The sequence below is a fragment of the Mobula birostris genome, chromosome 27 (assembly GCF_030028105.1).
Source record: "Mobula birostris isolate sMobBir1 chromosome 27, sMobBir1.hap1, whole genome shotgun sequence".
NCBI lineage: Eukaryota > Metazoa > Chordata > Chondrichthyes > Myliobatiformes > Myliobatidae > Mobula > Mobula birostris.
In genome coordinates, this window is record NC_092396.1 from 19,491,110 (window position 1) to 19,517,570 (window position 26,461).

A 26,461-nucleotide genomic window follows, 5' to 3' on the forward strand; every position below is an offset into this window, starting at 1 on the left:
CACCTTATCTTTACCCCTCATGATTTTATGTAATTCTAGGGCAATTAGTCTGATTTATTGGCACCCTTCCCCTACAATATGTCCTGTATTATACTAAGTAAGTGGATGTTTGTAGGAATTTCCATGAACCAAGAATCCAGCGCTTAAAGACTCCACGGTGGAGTGCTAGAAATGAACAGAGAAAAACAATTGAAGTCTTTTCAGTCAAACTTAGGAACTTATGAGAAATTTGGGAGTGTGTTCAAAAACACAGATTTTGTTAAATAAGGTGAATGAGGAAAAACTTTTCCAGTGTTTACTAAGTCATAGTCTAGAGGACTTAAGCATGAACAGAAGGATTAAGAGGAATGTATTCATGTGGATGGTGCATCAAGCATGGGATATTTGACCAGAACTGAGGGAAAATCCAGAATAACTTATAAAAAGGAGTGTGGCTAAATATTTGAAAATTGTAGATTTAAAAAGGTATCATGAACAGATATCCCAGTCAGAAGATTAGAGGAAGAATGAGGGACCAGATATGTAGAAATAGAAAAATGGGAGGAAAGCAGGGAACTTTTCAAAAAGCCAGTAAATATTCAGCACACAGCGAGGCTTCCATCAGGGTTGCAGAATTCCATGGATAACAGAACTAGCATGGACTCTGATACTTGAGAGTTGGAGCTTGCTGCTGGATCTACCAGTGCTTTTGGCATCTTTGAGCCAGTAAAATAACTGCATCAACCATGTATCCGTCCTGATTTTTATCCAGTAATTTCTCATTAGGATAGAATCAGGCTTGCTTTGTTGGGTACAGTCATGATCACCCTGTCAATACACACATTCTTCACGCACACATGCGGATGAGTACTTAAAACATGTACAAAACTATTGTAAGGATCTATGTAGGTGTATTTGGCTGAATCATCATAAAGATTCAAAAGTTTCAAGACTGGAGGGGCATGAATTCCAATACAGACAAAGTCTTTTGGAGGAGATTCCCAAATCCTCAGAGAGAACCTTCAGTTTCAGAAGGGAGGGATTTCTCTTTAGAAGAGGAGGGACAAAATAGATTTTGTTTTAATTTTTTGATTTTGCATACATGACACAAAATAAAATGCAAAACTACTGTAGACACAACAAGATGCTCAACATTCCAGATTGGAACCCTCCACATAATCCTCCTACATATTCAATCCTTATAAGAGAGCTAGCATTAGCAGGCAATGTATTATCTCGCATTGCTCTGAGAACATCCTCCTCCTGTATACCAAATCACTTGCTCTATTATCTGCCTGACATACTCACTGATTCCATGTCTGGGTTTCACCAGGACTGCTCAGTATTTGACCTCATCACAGACATGCTCCAAACATGACAATACGTCAAGGACATAAAATAATTACTGCTTCACTTTGCACAGATGCTCAGCTTTCCTCATAGGTTTTTGATTTTTAGTACAGCACATTACCTGTTCTACCAAAGTCCTGAAGTATTTCCTCTGGGAGTTACCCATCTAGTGTATTGGTTATCCCAATGCCCATTTAATCTGGCTATTCCAGTCCCTATGCCATGTGTCAGCCACCTTCTTATCCATCTGATACACCAACTATCCCATTTTCCCATCTATTGCAATAGCTAGTTCATTCCTTTTTCGATACCTCATCAATCCAATTACCAACTTGATAGATCAGTTCTACCATTATCCATCCAATGCATTAGACATCCCATCCCTAGTCCAATACATCAGCCACCCTATTACCTGTACATTCAATACCCTTTCCTCCTACCTGCTGGTATTGTCATCATCGGATTCGATAAGGCTGCTCGAGTCCAATTCACTGCTCATCACAGTGGAGGCGCTATCATAACCACCTGGATTTCGATGCCGATCCGGTTTTGTGTGTCCATTTACTCGTGCAACTGGGGGAGAAATGCAGTGCCATTAGGTGATGGTCAATGACTCCCACAAGAAATCTGCACTTATTTTAAAAACAAAATATTGTAAGCACTCAGAATTGTGAAACGAAAGAAAATACTGAAAATGAGTCGGTATTAGGCAGCATCTGTGGAGAGGGAAAGAGGATTAGCATTCCAGGGTTGATGATCTTTCGTCAGAAATGGGAAAAGTTAGAAAATTAAACAAGTTGCAATCAAAAAGGGTAAATCAGAGGAGAATGGAATAAACGGAATGCTATAAGTGTGAAATACATGCTGAAATGGGTTATTATTTGAAATTCTTGAAGTAATTGTTGAGCATTGTAGTATTTAATGTGCTTAGTTAAACTCCTCAGGAGTGCAACAGTGTAGGAGACCAAATATTGCTTTCCCTGTTGGCACATAATGGAAAAAGGGGAAAAAGGGTGTTAGGGTACAGAATATAGCTGTGGATAACTACCAGACAAAGCTTGGAGCAAAACAAAAACACAGGAGCTAGAAACCAGAAATAAAAATAGAATGTTGGAAGTACTCAGCAGATCATGGTAGGGGGAGAAACAGAGTCAATGACTCATGGCAATGGTCCTCCATCAAAATGGGAAGAGTGAGAATGTCTGTGATAGAGTGCATGCCAAATTTGTAAAATTTTTTAAAATGGCAGTCAGATTCAGAAGGAAAATAACAAATTAAAAATAAGAGTGGAGCTAATTCTGTGGGAAGAAAAAAAATGATTACCTAACATTATTAAATATCATATCTTAAAGACTACAATGTGCCCAGAGTAAAGATGAGGCATTGTTCTTTGAGCTTATGTTGAACATCCTTGGTGCAATGTTATAATCTCAATACAGAAAGAGTGGAAGTGAGACAGAGAATTAGAGTGGAAGAATTTTTTTTCTCAACTCATTCCTAAGTTGCAAATTTGTTTAAGACTTAAAAACTTAGTTCTTGACAACACAGCCAGGGGAAACACCATCTTTGCATTTACTCTGTCAAACCCCAAAAGAATTTTATATCTATTTCAATGAAAATAGATCTCATTTATTCAGTAAGTAGGTTACAGAGGGTCTACTTAATTTCTCTTCAAGGAACAATATTTAAGTATAAATGATGGTAATCACGGCACTCCTTCTATCGCAAGTATATCCTTCCCAGTTGGGTAGGATACAATATAAGTACACAATATTTCAGATCTGCAAATAATATCCAGTCTCATGAAGGTCCTATTTAATTGCACTAAAACCTTTTCTCTTCTTGCATGTTAATCTACATATCAATTGAATTCCTTATTGCTTGCTATACCTGCACATTAATTTTTTTTGTGATTCTTGTGCAAAGTGAGAATGAATAGAGTCTTATTCTTGTTTTGGGTGGGAAGAAATGACGTGAACTCATAAATGCAGCACGACTCTGAGGAAGTGCGGTTTTGACAAATAGACTGCAGATCTCAGTCCTGAGAAAACCAAAAGTAGATGGGAAACTGCCTTACAGGAAACATCCTTTCAGTCTGAGCGTACAGTTCCCTTTCACTTTTTTTGGTCATTTGATAAAGGAGTCAGCTTCCAGTGACTGGTTCCGAAGTGTAGAAGCTCTACAGGGGGCGGGGAACAAGCCAGACCAGGTCACTTCATTAACTTAAGCATTTTTCCTCCAAAAGCAATGTGCAGCATTGAGTTCAAGTGAATTTACAGCTATAAATAAGTCCACAATGTCACTCCAACTAATGTTAAAATTAATAAAAGACAATATTTACAGTTTGTCAAAATTTGATGTTATAACACTTGTGGATACAATCAGTTTGCAGTAAGTAAGGCAAAGATGAAGTTCAACACTACTAGTAGGATGGATGAAAATTTTCACATTGTGCTGTGGAGCAAAATGGGCAATGGTGAAATATGCCTTTGCCAAATTATACGCCAGAGCCTCATTAATTTAAAAAGAGAAAAGAGGAAAAGAAAATAGTGCCATGTCTTTTCATTCTACACACAACCTGCTATGGTATGCCACCCAACTCATCCAGCACCCTTCCCTCCCAACACCACCTCGCCTGATGTCCCGTCCATAAAGTATTAGCTCAATATCCAAATAGAATGATTTTGCTGTCAGAGAAGTGATACTTTTCTATTTGAATATTAGATATTAGGTAATAAGATAATGAGGTGGCATAGCATTCCTTAGCAGGAACGAAACCGTAACGAGCACAGATTATTGTCTCAAGGTGAGATATCGTTGTTTATGACATGTGCCTACAAACCCAAGCATTTATTTAATCCCGTCTATTAGGAATCAGGTACAGGAAGTACAGATTAAAACTATGTAACATTGACCTAGTCAAGGAGGACTTTTCCCATCCTGCATCCTGAATTGGACAGTCATGTGCCAGCTCAGGCGTTTCGTCTGAATTATGCAGAATAAACTCTTTCATGGTCTCACAGGCAGCATGTATGACCGAACATGGTGACAGCTGTAACTCGAAACAAAATCACTACAAAATAATCCAAACCACTCATACGTAATTCAGGAGCCAGCTGCTTCAATATCAACACTTAATCCACCCCAATTTAGTTTTCCTATCATACTGTTCATTGGCTGAATGCTGGCCTCTGGTGTGAAGCTGCTCAAAGCCCCAGCAGCACAACAAGAGCCAATTAGCAAAAACAAGCCTATCATCAACTCTGGACTTTCCACAGGTCACAGCTCTCCGATTAATGCACGTCAAATCAATTATATCTGTTTTCTTATTTGCTACCATGACTGAACTGCATAAAAGGTTCACGCACACAACAGTTCAGATTGTGCTTGTCCTGTGGATGCACAGGTAAGCATTTGGGGAGTAATTAAAGAATTTTTAAAAAGCTAACTGTCTGAAAACTCAATTTGATGCCAAACTTTAACTGCAACACACCCCTAGTAAGTGCATATACAATACAAATCACTTAAACCCTTCATTAAAAATGAGTTCTTAGCACATCCAAACTATACTCCTCAGTATTATGGTCACAATTACTTGTTAACCCTCAATAACTCGTTAAGCTGTAGCATTTACCCTCCAAACCCTTTGATTGAAATGCATCCTACAAGTTGCACCTGAAATTTTCTCATTTAATGTTCTTTACTATGTACATACTGTGTGTGTGTGTGTGTGGGGGGGGGGGGTGGATAATATCTTGTCTGTTAATTTTAAAAATGAGTTCTCTAGATATGGGCTTCATTAACATCCATTGGCATTAGTCAACAAGAGAAGGTCAATATGATCAGATAAGAGGAAAAGCACCAAAACAAAGGAGGAGAGAAATAGGGAAAATGCACAAGGGAGGTGTGAGATAGGGAACAGATGGGGAATTATTCTTCCTCCTTTTACACTAACGTGGTTAATGACTGGGAGCTCAGGTTTCCCACTCAAATCACTGTCACGTGCTCCACTATCCCCTACAATGTGCTGTAGATCAATGGCTGCTCACTGAATGGATTGTTATTTCCTTGCGCTTGCTTGAAGTGGGTCTCAGGACCTGCTTGAAGTTTGATCTTGTATGGTGCTGAAAAAGGACATACTATATTGGGAAGAACAATGAAATAATTGTTGCAAGCTTCTCTGGTACACAACAGAACAGAAAGGTTTTTGTAGGCAGGGGCATAGGGTATTTAGTTTTTCAGCAACTTCCTCAAACCAACCTGATGAAGCTTTGAAAACATTGGCAGCTCAGCATGCACTCTCCTGCTTTCCATATACATCATTTAGCTGGCAAATAAAAGGTCTTTTGTTTCTGGTTGGCAATTATACTTCCCTCTTACTGAATTCTACAGCAGCTAACCATGGTAAAGGTGGTTACTGAGCAACAGCACCGAACCCCTGTGATCCAATTTGTCTGCACTGCAGCCAAAAAACATCGGAAAAGAGCATCAATACCAGTTATTACAACTGGGTCCCCAGAGCTAAAATACATCTCAACTGGCAATATCTGCACACAACTGCATTTTTCCCCGAGTACTCACATGCCAGACATCACACCTCCAGAGTACATGCTTTCTGGAGATAGGAATTCAGCCTTGTTTAACACCAATTTTCACCAAGATATTTTCTGCTGCAGATCTCTTGGTTGGAATCCTGGCTTGCATGCCATCATGAAGCAAACATAAGCTGGAGAAGAAATGCCATTGGAACATTTTTTTTTAGGTAGTGTTTTCTTGGCTGATGGGAGTCAAAGGCTTTTGAGATTGGTGCTGCTCCCTACACTTATTCCAAAATTGTCAAGCACTGAGGATCAGGTCATAAAATGCTAGGTCTGTATTACCTCTAGATTAGGGGTTCCCAACCTTGTTTATGCCATGGACCAACACCATTAAGCAAGGACATTTAGAGGCATTTAGACAGAAACTCAAGCACAGAGAATTCTAATATAGGCAAATGAAATTAGTGTAAATCAGTATAATATTTCACATGAGCAGGGTGGGCCTCTACACCTATGCCTGCTTCTTTTCAGAGCCTGGCATACATTTTATTAAGGGTTCTATGATTTATCTACATAGTTTTAGAAGGCGCCATGGTAGTCTAATAAATTCCAACACTGTTTGTAAGGAGTTTGTACGTTCTCCCCGTGAACATGTGGGTTTCGTCTTGGTGCTCTAGTTTCCTCCCTCAGTCCAAAGACGTACCAGTTAGTTAGCTATTTGGTTACTGTAAATTGTTCTGTGATTAGGCTAGTGTTAAATAGATGGGTTGCTGGATGGTGTGGTTCGTTGGGCCAGAAGGGCCTGTTCTGCACTGTATCTTAAATTAGATATAAATAGAAGGTGATAGCTGATGGAAATTGGTGTGATTTTAACACAGGAGCAGCAGAGTTTTGGATGAATGGGTTCATGGAAAATTGGATAGCCAACATTGTCAAGATTGGAGGGAAGACAGGGATGGATACGGGTTTCAGTAGCGGTAGAGCTGTGGTGGAACTGAGACAGGCAATGTTATGGAGGCAGAAGTTGTATTTAAGCGATGACAGGAGTTGTGGTCTGAGTTCATTGCAGGGTCACACATGACTCTAGGGTTTGTTTCAGTTACCAGTGAGACAAATCACTTGTAAGACAGACAGCTGTAGAAACCAATATAAAAAGATTACCTTCCTAACACAGAATCAGCTCGTCAATTGTGTTCACATTCAAGCAGTTTTGGAAACCAATTTCTCTATATCTGCCCACAGCAATTTCCAAACTGCATATGAAATTGAATGATTTGTCACAGCCCCCACCCCCCTGAGGGTCTTGCCCCTGTTTCTGCTTCTTCACTAACTTGCTCACTGTGCTTCCACCTCACTTAAGCTAATCATTCATCGTCGGCTGCACTAATACCATGTCTCATTTATGAAAGAAAGGACATAGCCGTTTGCTAAATGTAAGTTTTCATGGTTAACTGGCTCTTAATATTGCACTCTCCAGCTGAGACAGACCAACCACAAGATGGAAATTCCATTCCCAGGTTGAACAGAATTTGCCGATCCCAGAATTTCAAACTTAACCCAAAATTCCTGGTTAGAGAGGGAGTCAAATAAATCAATTTCTGCTCCTGACTATGAGTAAATGGAAAATGCTTGTGAGAGAAATGGATCTTGCCTGGCTACGATGATCCCCATTATTCAATAGCCTGACAACACTCCAGTGCAAAAACTGGCACATGAGGATTGGTCACTGAGTGTGTGTGCGCCAAGCTGTAGGTTGGCAGAGCCTCTGAAGCCTCCTTTTGAATTAATGCTTGCAGGAAATAAAAAAAAACATGGAGTTCAAGCTAGGCTGCAAAAACAACAAAATGGACAATTTAGCGGTGGTGTGGAATAGGATCCCAAAGATGTGCTGATAAGTTAACCAGTGACTTAAATCACCTCTTGGTGTATGTTAATGGAAAAAAGCAGTCAAGGATGGTCAGGTTTAAGAGAGAATACTGGAGGAAAAAAAAGGAGAGGGAGGATGAGATCAATGGGTTTGCTTTCCTAAGTGCTGTTACAGACCAGTGGACCAACTGCCTTTCTTTTGAATTGTGCAACCCTGTGTCTACAAAAATACCAACAGCTGCAAACTGACTAAAGCCCTGCTGTGAGGAGCATAAATATTGATGCCAAATACCAGCAGGCAACAGATTAGTTTGGTGTTGTACACTTCAGGCAGAATCCCATTTGAAGAGTAGAAGGGAAAATGCCACATTTCTTCAGTAGTTTATACCCACACTGATAAACCTGGAGTGGTGCTTCAGGATAGCATCTCACTGGCTGCAGTGGTCTCAGGAAGAAATGTGTAGACTGGAGGCCTTGATTTGACTGAGCCGTGCGCCTTGTAGACCCTGTTCTCTGTCTGTTCCTTCCAAAGCACTGCCAAAGCCCTGATGTAACCATTGCTGATGTCCACCACACGTTTAGTGTTGAGTGCGCACGCGTTCTACAGTAAATGGATCTATTTCAAATGCAGAAAGGTCAGCTGTAATCCCACAGAGGCAGTGCAAAAGTGTTTACTACAGCAGAAGACCCAACAGATCCAAGGAAGCCCCAAGAGCACAGTGGTAAATCCACCCCTCCTTCCACAGGTTCTCTTGGTATCACTGTTTGTGCTGTTGTCGGCTCTTGAATGGTGGCTGACACAATCTGCAGGAAAGTGACAATGTTATTTGAATGTACAACCATTATGATCGTCCTTTCTAACATTACTACATCATACTTGGTTGCACGGCAAATCATGATTTTTGTAAAAACATTCCATGCTTGTAGTCTGTGTGATTAGAATGAAGAATTTCAATTCATGAGCTCTAGAATCAACTGCAACATCAAATCTGCTGTTCAGGATGAGGTTACATGGTGCAGCACATATTGTGACTTAAAGTGTCACTGGGGTAAAGATTATCTCATTGAAAGATGCAGCAGTATTGAGGGGCCAAATAGTCTACTCTGATTTATATTTTTCACTAACTTAAGGTAATGAAACTTTGCTGGTCTGCATGGCATAAGTAATCACTGCGCACAGTGTAGTACTGAGTATTTTGCAACAGGTCTCTGTACATGGTCCACATGAACTATACTGGGAGCTGAAAAAAGCATGGTATGATTTCAAAACATCATGGTCCACATGAACTACTGGCAGCCTCAACATCAGTTGGTCAATGTGTGTGCAGACATCAAAGCAATTATAAGCAAGGTACTATTACTCCCCTCAACCCCCACCAATGCCCCAGCTTCTCACAGGTAAGGACATCTGTAAGTCTCATCATACCAATAGTTACAAGCATCCAGGTTTGTTATTGAAAGGATTTAATAGGCCCAGGAAAGACACTAAACTGCTCTTTACTAAGTAGTATTACTGGATGTGATTGCCAATTATTTTTGCCTCCCTGGAACTGAAAGGACCTAAATAATGCAGCTTTATATTAAGTTCTTCAATTAAATCATGACAGATAGATAACAAGGCTGGAACACATACAACAGCTTATACTGTACAATTTGATCTGAAACATTCTGGGAAAGCTGACTACTAGCTGGTTGAATCCTCTATATTTTTACAGCATGTAAGCTTTTATGCCATTCTGCTATGAGCTTGCTTTTCTCCTAATGTTTTATTCCTCAGAACACTGTTTTGCAGAGAATACTTAGCAATGCTGCATCATCAGAATAAAATAAACGTTTTTTTTTCAGTTACAGGAAAATAGTGATCAATTCAATACATCTTTAACCAACTCAATTCACATTACTGTACCTTAAAAATAGTTAGGGCAGGAGAGGTTGACATTACAAATCAGAACCTCAATTTAAGATTTTAAATCTGTTATCTAGTAATTTATTTGAAATAATCCTCCCACATTTGTAGACATACTGCAGGATATTAACCCTTAAACCCTCCTCAACCTCAAAAGCATCCAAAAATTTTACAAAACAACATTGTTCAAGAAGAGTCAGACTTGGGCTATTTCTGGAATCATTAACGTGCTTTCTGTTGGGACAATTGATTCAATATTAAGATACTAATTTGTACAATATCTGCCTGATTAGCAAGGCAAGAGTGGAAGCAATATGGACCTGCTGGGCACAAGTACACAGCCTAGCAGCCAACTGCCTGCTGATGTGAATACCCAAACATGATAGTCACTATTAAAAGAAAAGCTTCACCGGAACAGCATACGAAACACATTACCAATGACTAAAAGTCTCGCTTGCTCTGTCTGCTGCATTATATACATCAAGCAACACTTACTGTAAAGCAGGCTAACTTCCCAGAAAGCAGGGCGAGAGGTAAGCATGCCAATTTCTACACATCAGACTTTCCAAGAAATGACTGCATCGGCAGCTCCTGTACCTGTGACACAATGAGATTAATCTACAGGCAGAGATCTCCTGCTCTTCAGGCAGAGGGGCAGATGCATCATCTGACAAGAATCCAATAGCAACAGTTTATGCAAATCATTTCTCTCCCCTGAGTGCTCTCTCCTCTCTCTCTCTCTCTCTCTCTCTCGAAGCCCATCAGTGCCTGCCTTAGGCATCCTGCTATTATGAAAAAGTGCTGAATAAATTCTACTGAAGAGAGAAGCACTGTCTTGTATCGACAGGTATTGGACTGCCCAGCCTAAGATTCAACTCTTTCCCTGCTATACCAGATATTTTTATTTAATTGACTAGCACACTCTAGTTCCCTCACTCACCATTCCTTTCTGTACTGATTCTTGGTGAAATTCAGGTTCCTTGCTCCCGCTGAAGGTGCTGTTTCTCACTGATAGTACAGCTTGCTCTGTGAGCCCATATGGTACAGGCAGGCTATTCAATTGTAAGCTATCACACTCTAGTCCAAACCTAGAAACCCAGAATTATACAACATGGGAACAGGCCTTTTGGAACAAATTGTCTGCCAAAGTGCTTCCTGAACTTGCTCCATATTTCTCTAAATCTTTCCTACCACGTACATGTCCAAATGTCTTTTAAACATTGTAATTGTTCTTGCTTCTGGTAGCTCTTTCCATATACTCACTGCACTCTGGGTGAGCAATTTGCCCCTTTAGATCCCCACTAAGCTTAAACCTATGTTCTCTAGCTTTACACTCCCTTACCCTGGGAAATAGACTTTGATCATCCACCTTATCTACACAGTGCCCACTTTATTAGGTACCTCTTGGGCCTAATGAAGTGACCATTGAGTGTATGATTGTGGTCTTCTGCTGCTGTAGCCCATCCACTTCAAGGTTCGATGTTAATAGATTATGAGAACACTCAGTCCTCTTTTTATTGTATTTAGAAATGCATACATGCATTAAGAAATGATACAATGTTTCTCCGGAGTGATATCACAGAAAACAGGACAAACCAAAGACTAACACTGACAGAACCACATAATTACAACATATAGTTACAGCAGTGCAAAACAATACCATAATTTGATGAAGAACAAACCATGGGCACGGTAAATAAAGTCTCAAAAGTCCCCGAGTCGACCGACTCCCGAGTCCCCGATAGCAGGCGGCAAAAGGGAGAAACTCCCTGCCATAAACCTCCAGGCACCGTCAACTTGCCGATGCCTTGGAAGCAGCCGACACTGAGTCCGTCCTCCGAGCCTCCGACCAGCCCCTCCGATACAACCCCCCGAGCGCCATCCTCTGCCGAGCGCCTTCGACCTCGCCCCAGCTGCTGAAACACGCAAAGCCGAGGATTTTGGGGCCTTCAGCTCCGGAGATTCCAGTTACCACACAGTAGCAGTGGCAGCGAAGCGGGCATTTCAGAAGTTTTCCAGATGTTCCTCCGTGCTCTCACGTCCGTCTTCATCAAATCAGAATTGTGCATGGTCCCCTACTTGACAGATAACAGATATTCATCACCGAAGTGGCCGCGCTGCCTGCCGCCATCTTCTACTCCAAATGTGTCGTTCATTCAGAGTTCTTTTGCACACCACTGTGGTAATGTGTGGTTATTTGAGTTACTGTAGGCTTAAATCAGTCTGCTCATTCTCCTCCTACCTCTCTCATTACTGAGTTTTCACCCACAGAACTGCTGCACAATAGATTTTTTTTTTGTTTTTCCACACCATTTTCTGTAAACTCTAGAGACTGTTGTGCATGAAAATCTCAGGAAATCAGCAGTTTCTGAGATACCCAAACCACTCCATCTGGCACTAACAGTTGTTCAACAGTCAAAGTCACATAGATCACATTTCTTCCCCAATCTGATGTTTGATCTGAACAACTGAACCTCTTGACTATGTCTGCATGCTTTTATATGTTGAATTGTTGCTACATGCTTGGCTGATTAGATATTTGCATTTACAAGCGGGTATACAAGTGTACCTAATAAAGTGGCCTGAGTATACACTCATGGTGATATCTCTACAAGTTCACCCCTCAGCCTCCTATGGCCCAGCAATAACCAGTCCTAGCCTATCTAATCTTCCTTTTAACTCAAAATGTGAGCTCTCTTGATCACCAGCAATCCGCTTACTTCTCTTTAATCAATTCCTACATCACAGCTTTGCAGGGCAACCAATAAGGACTTTCGCCTTTCTGATCCAAGAATATCAAGACCATCTAGGAGGCACCAATGTTCAATACACTCAGTTAGGAACAAAATGACACACACTTATATTGTGCCTCGCTATGTCACAAAGCATTGCCAGTTATCAAAGCAGTCTTTGCAATGTGGTTGTAACACAAACGAAGAAAAGCAAAGCAGAATGTCATTCCATAAAATAATTTTGGGTGCTCACCTTAGCAACCCCTTCCCCACCCGTCATTGTATATAAGATCAAGCAGAGTTGTCTATTCTGTACAGTTCACCAGATCCAGCATTCCAGGATAAATCATTTCATATTTGTCAGACAGCTGCTTTGTTGCAATTAGCTGCCCTTTTTCAAAGGAAGAAACCCTTCACTCAATCTCTCACCAAGCATTCTTTCTCCTTTAAATATTCTTTTATGCCAGATTGTCAATGGTACCCAGCCTCCACCTGAATTTCAATTCCCAGGTCTTAACATTTTCTTTTTGCATTTTAAAACATTTCATGCCAAAACACCTCCTGTCACATTCCTCACACAACAGCATGTTGTACTATTCACAGGAGAGAATCACAATCCTCTAAATCGAGGCAGATAAACATCACATTTTATATTAGCAATTCCCTTGGATGGCCAGTTTAATTTTTTTTTATTCTCAGGTTGTGGGTGACGCTTACAGGATTTAAATCCTAGTCTGAATTACACTTGAATCAAATGATGTACTGGAGCATGTCAGAGGGCAGTTAAGCATCAACCACATTGCTGTGGGAATGATGTCACTGGTAAGCACAGCAGACTTTCTTTCAGAGATAGCTGATATTTTTGTATGAACTAGTAGATGTCACAAGGCCATTACTTCTGTCATTCATTTTTATTTAAATATCATAACTGAAATGCCCCAGTTGCTGTAGTCTTTTATCCTGAAGCAACAGTCCAAGCCTCTGGATTGCTAGATTGCTAGTCCATTAACAAAAGTGCAATGTCACCGAACCCTATCTCTCTGGCTATTCATCCCATAGGAACCCTATGTAGTTTAACATAAACACTAAATTTTAATTCAGTCCCATTGCCTCATTGGAATTGATTTTGGATGTCATCTTGATTGGTGAGAAAAACAAACTGATGGTTATAAAGTACTTGTTTGAGTTCTGTCATCTTAATTCACATTACATTACTACCCCTAGCCGTCACTAGGGCCCAATATTGGCTTATTATAGAAATCCATGTTTATTGTAAATGTGCTGAGAAATAAGGGTTGACAAATGTATTGCATACTCCACACTAATCAGCATCTCTATTTGTTCCTCTGTGTTCACTCAGTACAGGGGACTCTATTTCTGTGGGTTTTGAGATTGCTAATGTGAAACCCACAGACTCTACCACAAATGGGGCGGAAGGTGTTTGAAAGTTTGTCAGGTGACATTCATGTGCTGCTATTTCATGGGGTCAAGAATCTCAGTGTAATCCTGAATGCTCCTTTTCTACTTCCAAGAGCAAGGTTCTCCCTGAACCTTATATTCAACTTCCTCTGTCACAGCACTGAACAGAGATTTTGCTTCAGGAGTCCAATGCATGGCATGGAAATGACATGGTCTACCCAACAAAACTGGCTTTGGCAAGACATCTGTAAACTATGACAGTTCACTTCTGAGAGTGCAATTGTTCGAAGTATCAAAGGCACAAGTGATCACAAAACTGGGCAGCATCCAGATAATTTAACTTAATAAAAAGTAGCAGTAAACCATGAGCGATTAATTCATAAAAATTAATGCCAAATGGGCAACATCTATTTTCAAAATATCTACCATTAAACTCAGCAACATTTAACTCAACAATATATACAACGTCTTCATGTGTTGTGCATTGATGTTTTGGCATTCATGACTCTACAACTCCTGATCTCAATAATTATTACTTATTTATTATTATTTTGGGTTTTCTTTTTTCTTTTCATTTGCAAAATGTGTTGCTTTTATCACATAAGTTGTTTGTCCTTCTTTGTGTGCAGCTTTTCATTGATTCTATTGTGTTTCTTTCTATTTACTGTGAATGCCCGCAAGAAAATGAATCTCAAGGTAGCATATGGAGACACACATGTACTTTGATAATAAATTTATTTTGAATTTTGAATGTCAAATTTCAGGTAGCCATGCTCTTTGTTTAACAGGACACCAGAACATTGCACTTGCCTTGATGTATTTGAAAGTGACGCACAAGTAAAATGGGTGTTGCCTGTTTGTGTCTTTCATACAAATCCCATACAGGTTCAGTATCTTTTATCTGAAATGCTTGGGGCCAGAAGTGTTTCGGATTTTTTTGAATTTTGCAATATACAATAAGGATAGCTTGGGATCATCATCATTTCCAACTCTGAATTTATGCACCACCAGTAAGGAGTGTTTGTCTTACACTTAGTCATAGATTTTCATCAGCAACAATCTCGGCAAACTCAACAATGAATTTCCCTGCTGTTACATGATCATCCTTTAACATCACAAATCTTTAAAACTTTAATGTACATTTCATGACATATGTGAGGTCACTTCTCAGAACTGTCTTTGGTGTGCAGAGACTTGTGCATCATCTGGGAACTTTCTCGGTGCTCTGTGGAATTTTCTGTTTGTGATGTCAAAAAAGATCTTTGGATTTTGGAGGTTTTCAGATTCAGGAATTTTGGATAAGGGGTACTCAAACCTGTATTGGTAATAAAACATCAATTCATACTGCAACTGATATAGGATCCACTAATGAACAAGCATAATCTCAGAGAACTAATTAACTTCTGAAGCCAGGATATGAATCTACCTTTCCAAAACAGGCAATTCATACTAAACACAGACCTTCAGCAACCACTAAATGCTCATTATAGGGTGTTATTTTACTGAACTTGGCCTATAATACTAGCATTTGTTACCTAATGATGGAGACCCAAGAATACAGATGCTGTATTCCAAAGCAAAAATCAAACCACTGGGGAAGTTGAGGAAATCAGGCAGCATTTGTAGAGGCAAATGGTTGACATTTCAGGTTCAGACCATGTATCAGGACTGACATCTCAGCTCACCTCAGCCTTGATACAAGGTTTCAAAATGTCAGCCATCTCTCTGCCTCCACAGATGCTGCCTGGCCCACTGATAACTAGAGATTCCTGCTGGACAATCTATATGTGAATACTTGGCAACATAAGATCTGCTGAGGATCCAGTCAACAAGGAGCAAGAGGGTGGGAGGGCAGAATAAGAGCAATGGGGAAAGAAATGTGCAGAAGGAAGGGGACAGGCAGTCAAGGCTGACTGAGGTACAAAGTCTGGATTAGACACCCGAAAGTGGCTTTGTGCAAAATCCAAGTGCACTCGACTCCCTGAACACTGGCTCTGATCAATTACCATGGATGGCAACCAGATCAAAATTGGGTCTCCTGTTGCACTTGGATATGGATCTAAAATGGGGTTGTATTACCCTTAAACTGACTCAATAATAGTCACAACACTTAAGGTATATGGAGAGCAAGATGTGGTCTAATCTAGACTCCTTGTGGGTCTCCCCTTGCTTCTTGCTCTTCTCTCACTTCTTGTATCTCACTCAAAAAAATTCTTTGTATGTTATCTTAGCTCTTGTATTATGAGCCACATAGTTGCCATTCATGGTGTAAAGGAAGCTGAGTTTTTTCAAGGGGCAGAAACTGGAACAACACAAGACTGTGTGAGGGGCAAAGCTATGATGGTGCTTAATAAGAATTCCTTTGAACTCATCTAGGTAAACAGCTTAATTTCTACCTTTAATGTCTTTTTCTTTTTCAAAGTGGATGGAGCTCTGTCAAAGACCTTGACCTAGAGTTACACTCAGACGTCGGTTCTTTGCGGTGGTGGGCCCTGCTCCTGGGGGCTCACAACCAGCCGCTTTTCAATATCCCAAGGACATGGCTTAGGAAACGAGTGCGCCTTCGGGATTCCAAGTCTTCGTGGCCCTGTGGACGAGTTGACTCTATGCTGGTGCTGCCGACTAAATTGTCGCGGGAGAAAGTGGAACATCAGGAACAGCGGATCAGCTGTTGGGGGGGAGACGGGGAGAGGGGGAGAGGGTTATTGCTTTGCTGCTACTTATGTGTGGGGGGAAATAGGGAGGGCTTTGGGGTTCTAATGCTTTTACTATCACTCATTCCTTGGAGCACTCTTCTGTTTTTGTGGATGTCTGCAAAGAGTAAGAATTTCAGGTTGCATATTGTATACATTTCACTGAACTATTGAACCCAGATCTGTGGGTTATAGTACTTGAGGAAGTTATGAAGGTACGTGGGGGAAAGACCCAGAGAGTGACATAAGCATGATGAGAATTTTAAATTATGCCATTAGAGATGGCAAATGTCATGTATTATATATTCTACCATTCAAGAGTATTGGCATTCTATTATTGTTCAACACTGCATTTTAAACTATAATTAATTCTACTACCAAGATCGACTATCATTCCATTTTTAAAATCACTCACAAATAATAATAATTTATCTCAACAGATTAGTCAATGACTAAGCACAGATATCTTCAGGACACCACGAGATACAGAGGTAGTTAACAACTGAAACACAAAAAGATAATTCACCTTTATCCCACCAGTATCCATTGGTTTGTAAACAAGTGTATCTAGGTTCCACTAAAAATGGTCGTGATATCACTCTACGCACAGATGAATAGCCTTGAGCAAATTTTCCCTTTTATCTCTAAAATCCTGAAGCTATAGTATATTAACAATAAGCCACTAATTACAGAGCAAGTAAAGGACACATAGCCACTCTCTTAGAAATTATTCCTGCAGGCTGCACTGCAGTCACCAATGCACTGGACAACACTTCAAACAACTTGCATGATGGAGGCAGCTGTTGTAACGAAACACCCACAGGCAATCAAGCCAGAAGAAGAAAGGCTCAAGCACCTGACTTTGATTAGATATGTGGAGGTCCATATCTCAGCAATAGGTCACGTAAGAAGATCTTTTGAGTGAAAGAACATTCAAAAGTTAGCAGGGTCAAACTGTTCAGAACCTGAAATGGAATTTGTTGTAGAGAACAGTCACAAAAACAAAGCACTATAAGCTTGGTGCATCCAGCAGCACCTGCAACTCGTACATTTGCAACTGCCATTTTCGCCATGAATATCTTAAAACCTGTCAATAGCTCCTCTTATGTCAGCCATTTCCAGACTGCAAGTTGACTCAAGTCTATGAATCTCCACAATCTCCAGGAGGCTTTCTGTGTTGTATGCCATGAAGACAGATGTAAAATATTTGTTTACCTTCCTTATTCTCAAATATTTGTCCCATTCTGTATGTGACTTGCATCATTTTTTAAAAATTGCTTCCTTTCAATCATCTACCTTGTGCCTGATCTACCTTCCAGCAGCACTTGATATTTGTGTTTCTGTGTGTGTGTGTGTTTCTGTGTGTGTGTGTGTGTTTCTGTGTGTGTGTGTGTGTGTGTGTGTGTGTTTCTGTGTGTGTGTGTGTGTGTGTTTCTGTGTGTGTGTGTGTGTGTGTGTTTCTGTGTGTGTGTGTGTGTGTGTGTGTTTCTGTGTGTGTGTGTGTGTGTGTGTGTGTTTCTGTGTGTGTGTGTGTGTGTGTGTGTTTCTGTGTGTGTGTGTGTGTGTGTGTGTGTGTGTGTGTGTGTGTGTGCGCGCGCACACCCGTCCATCCAAGGGAATAGCCAGTTCATGACTGTCTTCTGTTACACAGTTGCTGGGGATGAACCACGACACAGACCCTTGCATCTGTCTTAACAAATCCACAGTATGCAAAGAAGTGGGTGACCGAGGCAGCATACATTGGGGCTGATATGTCACTGTAGAGGAAATCTCTGACTGGGAGACCACATCTCAGCCAAGTGAGGTCTTGGTGCTTGCTGGCCTGATCAGACAATGAGATATTGGTTTGGACCATTTGGAACAAACTCACTGAATCTACAGTGTCTCTGTGCTGCAGCATCTGCAGTAGACCACTGTCCAATTTTCACACAGACCCAACTCTTTTTTTGTGGTCAAAGGTAATAACTCGGAAGTATTCTTCCACAAAGGACATGTAGTGCGGAAATGTCCAGCTGCTGGTCTGATCTTTCACAACAGCAGGGACAGACATGACTATACCACATCGTGATATTTGATTTCCATGTACTTTTGGATCCACATACCAACCAATACAGCCACAACCAAAGGTGGTTAAAAGAACGAGGACAATATTGGGGACACTTTTGCCCCCATTCTCTGGGGATTTGTGCAGTGTGACCTGTCGGATTTGCTCCATCCTGGACCTCCAGGTAAACTAGATTTCCTAGGCTATTACTGAGGCAGCGGACAGGGGAACAAGACACCCCTGTACCAAGGACAGCAGACCTAAAAGCGCATTACATCAGGTAACCAAGTCCTTTCCAATTAATGACAAATAACGCTGTTTTCACAGATTCAGTTATCATTTTACCTTTCCAATCTGCTCCAGCCAATTTTTATTACACACTGCAGCCACACTGAACCTGACCCCAACATGTTCAGGGGCAGTGAAAGGGACATTTCAATGCAAGATGCCATTGCTACACTTCCGTTCAAGTACAGGCATCTTGTCAAATAACAGCAATTTTGAGCAAGAGATTGCAACAAGATCACATCAACCACACCAATCCAGGCACCAATGACTGCTGGTCTAAACACTTCTTAATCCATTCCATTTACCTCCATCAACATCAGTAGAAGAGTTGCAGCAAGAAAATCTCAAGGAACCTATAATGCTGGCTCTTCCCAAGGAGGGGCTTGCCATCACAGGACATTATGCTGTGCTTTTATGCTAACAGTATAAAAATGCAATGAATTGATAATTAAGCAGTGTTCTTCCACTGTACTTAGTGAACTCCATTGAGTTAAACACTTGCTGGGAAAGTGACTCATCCTTATTTTGTTTTTAACAAGTTGTTAAATAGGATGTGATAAAAATTTCCAATTTCTCCCCCCCCCACCTTTGAGGACATCTTTCAGAGCCAAGACTTTAAGAAGGACCTTCATCAGCCTGGACATGTCCACTTTGTGTTCCTACATCAGGAAGGAGGTACAAGAGCCTGATGACTCACTTTAAACACTTTAGTAACAACTTTGTCCCCTCTGCTATCAGATTTATGAAAGTTTTCATAGATTCATGGGCCAATCTCCTTCTTTGTTATACCATTTATTTTGTAATTTTTAGTAATTTTATCTTTGCTGCTGCTGCTAAACAAAGTTAATGTTATTTAAAACAGTGATAGTAAATCTGATTTGATTTAATGATTCCTTACAGACCACTAAGCAGAAATGAAGTGATTCCAGCAACTGCATGTTTATTCATGATAGGATTTATGAATAAACAAAATCTGTTTGCAATGCTAACATAGCTAATTCTACCAGACTTCCTATATTTTATAGTTTTGTAGAATGGGATTGAGGGGGATAAAAAAAAGCAGCCATGATAGAATGGCAGAACAAATTCAACAGGCTGAATGGCCTAATTCTGCTCCTATGTCTTTTCGTTCAGTGACCAAACCACATTCCAGGTCTTATTATACAGAATTTCGAGCTAAAGCATACATTCCAGTACAAAATCCTCATCCCAAAATCAATATCCATTATTTTTTTTAAAACTTTTCCCTGAATAACATCAATTCTGGCCACAATAGGTTTCAAAACTGTTTAGTTTTACCCTCCACCTATGCATCCCAATACCTTGAAGACACTGAATTTTCTTTGCCCCACAATCTAGCTCTTCAAGCCTTAGTCAAGGCAACCATCCATTCATTTTAAACACCATAATCAAGTTACCCTTTAATTTCCCTGTTGTCTTGAAACTGATCTATTTTCCAAATCCTTCTTTGTACTTGTACTTCCTCATACAAGAAAGATCAAGAAATGGTGGTTTCCTCTCCTGGTAACCCCAATATTATTTCTTTATGCTGGAACAAAACAACTCAAAAGCTGTCTCCATCAGCCAAGTCTTTTATAAGATATATCCTGCTTTTTATACCTTGGCTTTATCCACTCAGGGAGCTGCTTTTCATACTTATTTAGCGATATAGCATGGGGAGCTGATCTCAAACTCTGATTTCAAACCTCTGCTGCCACTCATGGGACAGGTTTTGGGAGTAAACCCCAAAGGAAAAATCCAGAGCTGGGGTCACTAAGACATTCCTACGTCGAGTTCCACGCTGACTGACAACTCCCGCGACGCTGCTGGAACCAAACTGTACCGGTATCTGCTGTTCCTTTGGGTTCATCAGATGTATAGAGAGGGGGAGCTTGCTCTCCATATCATACTGCCTAGGCTTGCGTACCTAGACAGCTAGGACTCAATATCCACAGTCAGCTCTGACCGACAGAGGCCATCATATCACATCACGGAGTGGAGCAGGCCCTTCCCGCCCTTCGAGCCAGACTGCCCCAGCAACACCCAACAAACCTGTTTAACCCAAACCTAACCACCAGACAATTTACAATGACCAATTAGCTGTCTTTCGACCTCCAAGAGGACCACAACCATGCCGTAGGGCTGGAGGCTTGCGTGCCTCAATGATCTGGAGAGCTATGTTGGCTGGAGTCGGGGACTTGTGCTATGGCTCTTGGTAGGGTCACCCATGCCAAACAGGTCAAAGGGTAAAGTCCAGATGAAAAGTGGTCCGCCAGTCCTCCAGGGTTGGGGATTCAGCTCAGGGATAACAATCCCGACAGGTTAAGACAGGTTAAGACAATTTGTTACAGAATCAGCAATGACGAATCCTCCTTTACCTGTGTGACAGTATGGACAGACAGAGTTGGAGGATCTTCCCTGCTGCATGAAACGCCAGCAGCGTAATGGGCAGTAAGTAAGTAGGTTTTTGGACTGTGGGAGGAAACTGGAGGACCCGGAGAAAACCCACGCATTCCACAGGACTCAAAGACTCCTTACAGAACGGCGTCAGCATTGAACTCAGAACTCCAGAACGCCTGCGAGCTGTAATAGTGTCATGCTAACCACCAAGCTACCGTGGCATCCCTCGAGTGAACGCGAACCTCCCAAAGCATCCATTCTTTTGCATCCTCTAGCTTTTCTCAAATGCGTAATCACAGACACTGAATTCCGTTTATTTGCACCAATTCCACTATCAAAACATCCGTGTGTGTACCTTCCTTTGGCCCTCAAGTACTACTCATTATCATAATGATGACACTTCATCAAGTACGAAAAGAGATCCATAGCCCCATAACTAACTGAGCTATTAACTGAGCCAATCTGCCACCCCCGGATGCATCCACACTACAGTATAAACTGAACAAATTGGGTACCACATAATTAATATCAAGCACTTTCAAAGCAGTCTTCAGTAAACAGTCAGGAAACATCCAGTAAAGGGTTAAAATCCTCATTAATTTTAGGTATTTGCTTGTCACAACAGCACTAAGAGGGGTGAGAATGGAATTGGTGGAGCACATTGTGAGAGAAGAATAGCAGCTCTGATTAAATGGTCTCACCTGGCTCCTCTCACATTCCTCAGATCCTCGCCCTGCATTTCACCACAGTATTCATCTGTCAGACTGCAGAACTGAGGGGGCTTGTTGCAGTCAGTCTCTCATCTGATAACACCAAGAACATTCAGTCATCTATAGCGAAAGAATAAAAATAAACTTATGCTTTGTAGAGATGGAGAGACACACCAGGAACTCACTGCCAATAACATCAGAGAACCAGAATACTGCACCGTGCTACTCTAGCCTACATCACCCTCACAACTCAATATCTGTATTCTCCTCCAACCCCGGTGAAAGTGAAACCACCACTAGTTCTGGCCTCCTACAAATACCCCATTATCAAACTCAAGTTTACTGCCATTTCAACCATATACTGCCAAACGAAACAACCTTCCTCCAGACCAAGTGCCCACACAGTAGGTATAACTCACACACAACACAAAGTAATATCACTAGAAATAAATTAAGAAATAGTAAGGTGAATTTTAATTGATCCATTATTGGTGACTGTGTTTTCCTGCTATTGTTTGCTGCTCAAAATTTAACTGTTTAAATCATCTCATATCCACTTCTCAGTCAACAGCCCTTCAGAGCACGTGCAAATCCAGTTCTCAGTGAGGTATTTTTTGCATCTCCACCACTCTTTTGGGCAGCTGTTAACTTTTTGGTGGTATTCTTTACGATTATGAGCATCCTCTCTATGATGGGTCAAAATTGCATGTTTAACTGATAGCACTCTGCATAACATTGGCTAATTTTGCTTCATTAAAGAAACTAGGTCCAGTGAATGGAAGCTGTTGTGACATATCATGCTCTTCCTTTACAAATTGTCCCAAGGTCATTTTACTCCACACCCTAAATGTCATTTCTCTCTCTCAAGCACAGTTCATTTTATTTGACTTGATTTAAGTTGTCCATTTTCAGATTCTATCCTAGTAACCCATCTCCAAAGTCATTCCCTTTGGATGCTAATGTTCCATCAACTCCCCTTTCACCCGTGAATAAACACTTAGCCGTGTTTAATTATTTGTGATCCTGAGACTTTACCAATTACCCTGAATCCTCTGAGTCTGCCTTTGTGGAATGACTGCCAGAAGTGGGTAGCTCCAGGTTGAACACAATCTGCTCACTAGAATTAGAAACAAACATTAAACAAGAGAGAAAAAAAATGTTTTAAGGCCACAGATGGTAGATAAATGCATAATTTGCAGAAAATTTATTTTCTGTTCCAGCAAGAAATTCAATCCACCTATGGCTGATAGAAATTCAAAGATGGTATTAACTCCAAGGAAGAGGCCTGAAATAGCAGCAGGTTAAATACCGGACGTAATTTATAACCCAGCAGAGAACAAAAGAAATTGATAAAGAGAGACAAGAAACTAGCAAGAAACATAAAACAGACAGAGCTTCTATAGGTGTGTAAAAAGAAAATAATGGAGGGTAAATGTGAGTCCCTTAGAAAGACAGAAGAATTATACAGGGATTGTGGAAATTGCAGGGGACTTTAAGGAAGAAGACATAAATAACCTCTAAGAAATACCAGAGAACCAACAATCTTGTGAGAATGAAGAAATCAAGAAAATGGTTAAGTCAAAAGTAGATAAACTTTAAGAAGCTGATCATCACTTTGAAAGCACTGGGATGTACATTATCTACTATCTGCCTAGCATCTTCCAAAATTCTATTGATTCTGGAATTGTTCCTGTGAATCAGAAAGTACCAAATGTGGCCCTACCATTTAAAAAGGAGGGACAGAGAAACTATTGAATTGTTGGTCTAATACCTCGTGCAGATAAAATGGTGGAACCTATAACAAAGGTTGTTGTTATAAAATGTCATATATAGAATGTCATACAAAGAATAATAAGATTGAGAAAGTTATCATGGATTTATATAAGGAAACTGTGTTTGATCTCCTGGGATTCGTTGAAGATGTGACTCATAGAAAAGATAAAGAAATAGAGTATTTGGATTGTCAGAAGGTATTCAATAAGGTGCCAATTAGAGAAGTTGGACAATAAGGTCAGAGAATCTGAAATTTAAAATTAAAAAAAAACTGTAGATGCTGCAAATCTTAAATACTGGCTTTGGAGGCAGTGCAGAGGAGCTTCACCAGGTTGATTCCAGAGATGAAGGGATTAACCTATGAGGAGAGATTGAGTTGCCTGGGACTATACTCTATACTGGGAGTATACTCTCTGGGATTCAGAAGAATGAGAGGGGATCTTATAGAAACATACACAATTTTGAAAGGGATAGATAAGATAGAAGTAGGAAAGTTGGTTCCATTGGTAGGTGAGATCAGAGGTCAGGACATTGCCTCAAGATTCAGGGGAGAAGATTTAGGACGGAGATGAGGAGAAACTGTTTTTCCCAGAGAGTGGTGAATCTGTGCAATTCTCTGCCCAGGGAAGCTGTTGAGGATTCTTCACTAGATATATTTGAGATTCAGTTAGATAGATTTTTACATAGTAGGGGAATTAAGGATTACGGGGAAAAGGCAAGTAGATGGAGCTGAGTTTACGGACAGGTCAGCCATGATCTTATTGAATGGCGGGGCAGGCTCAATGGGCCGGATGGCCTACACCTGCTCCTATTTCTTATGATGATGACGTTCTTATTAGAATTGAACAGCAGGTCAGGCAGCACGTGTGGGGAAAAGAAACAGAGATAATATTTTAAATCAAAAACTCTTAGAACCGGAAAAGTAAGTTATCAAAGTAACTTTTCTGTCGCAGAAGGGTGGGAAGGGTGAGTAAAACAAGTGGAATTCTTTGGATCGAGTAAGGGCAGGATTGCCATGAGAATAAACTGTTGGTAAAGCCACCTGGTCAGAAGGTAAATGACAGCAGTTAGAGAGAAGAAAAATACATACACAGGGACGTGTGAAATACTGAACTGTGCGAAATGCACAGCAGAGGTTCCCAAGCTTTTTAATGCCATGGACCCCTACCATTAACTGAGGGGTTTGTGGGCCCCAGGTTGGGAAGCCCTAGAGGGAAAAGGAAAAAGGAGTCGGTATAAATATCCATCTATAATATTAACTTGATTATGGGACTAATGCAGCAATGATCCTGAATTAGAAGATCAGTCATGACATTGATGTTTTAGCCCAGCAAGCCTGAAGGGCCAACTTGCCTACTCCTCCCTTATTTCTAAAAGCAAAATTTAATCCGCATTAGAGATGCATGTGGAGAGAGTGACACTAAAGGTGAGGAGAAAGAATTAAAATGATAATGAGGCACACACAATCATTGTGATTGAATGTTGAGATATCTTCCAATGCTTTTAATAATGAGAAAGCACGAGAGACAAGACAGACAGATAAACACACTTATGCAATCACTATAATGGAATATTAAAATGTCAGTGCTTTGAGAGAGAGACAGACCAAAAGTAACAGTGCAGTACCAGTTAACTAGAAAGTGGTAATGTACTGAATAAGTTGAGAGGCTTGTTGCATTTTCACATATCTGCATATGTGTGTTTCTGGGTCAACAATCCCACACGTGCTTTCACAACTCATTTGTTGACTGAATTATCACTGAAGCAAAACTCTAAATATTACTAAACAACTTAGTTGAATGCACTTTTTCACAGAAATATACTCAGGCAAGAGTGTGTTTCAGGCTATCAGGAACCACATGCCTTCCAGCATCTCAGACATCTTGGCTATAATTGCATCACATCCAAATCTGATCTTGTCCACACATTCATTGTCCAATAAGTGTTGCACACAATAGGAAAAGGAACTGATCTTCAAAAGCTACCATCATCTAGCCTGATCCAGACTATGGAATGTTAAGTTCCATTCAACTAAGTAGGGAAGAGCTCAAGTATTACTTATGATCTTTTCTGATGCTTTAAGGAATGCACTAAAAAGTAACATTTCTCTCTTCAAGAATAAACACTTCATTCTTGTTACCTCAGATGGATGGCATAGCTGCTAATTACAGCAAAATGCATAGTGTGCACAAACATATAGAATAGGGATCCCCCACATTTCATCCCACACACTCACGTCTACAAGACTGAAGTAATCCACCTATGGATAAATATCCTCTCTTCCCAAAAGCCACAAGCACACTAAACATGTGCACACACAGATCACCAACACAAACAAGCAATGATCTTTAGAGTATTATTCTATAATTAATTTTCCCAGGTGTCTCATTTTTAATCTTTTAATTTTTTTCTTAAAGCTCATGAGCTTTCTGCCAGTTTAGCCCAATGTGGCAGGTCGTTGGTGCCCAATCTGTTGAGTGAAAAGCTTTGGAGAGATTCATTCTTCCTGTATAATGTACCCACCAGCCACTGTCACCTTTAATATAGGAACTTGCTGTTCAGAGCTGACAGTTACAGAGCCTTTCAACTCCATTCAAAGAACCTTTCTTAGCCCGAACTGCAAGCAGAGCTAAACTACAACGAAACAACGATCACAATTCAAACACTTCCTGGCACTTCACTATTGAGATAAAGTTTCCAGAGATGTAACAAACTGATATGGAAACACTGAGACACAATAAAGACTACAGATGCTGGAAACCT

The 26,461-nt window shown here is 40.5% G+C and overlaps 1 protein-coding gene across 6 annotated transcripts in view; it reads right to left on the reverse strand.

Annotated features, from left to right (window-relative positions):
• The window catches only part of LOC140188725 (segment polarity protein dishevelled homolog DVL-1-like), a 154,920-nt gene that overhangs the window by 34,558 nt on the left and 93,901 nt on the right, over positions 1-26,461 (reverse strand). For 5 of the 6 annotated variants that reach the window (XM_072245301.1, XM_072245297.1, XM_072245296.1 and 2 more), the window contains one exon: positions 1,770-1,902. In XM_072245301.1, coding sequence (XP_072101402.1) covers positions 1,770-1,902 — 133 coding nt within the window. Of the gene's footprint in view, positions 1-1,769; positions 1,903-8,125; positions 8,350-26,461 lie in introns of all 6 variants that reach the window. The other variant, XM_072245300.1, reaches the window with a different exon arrangement.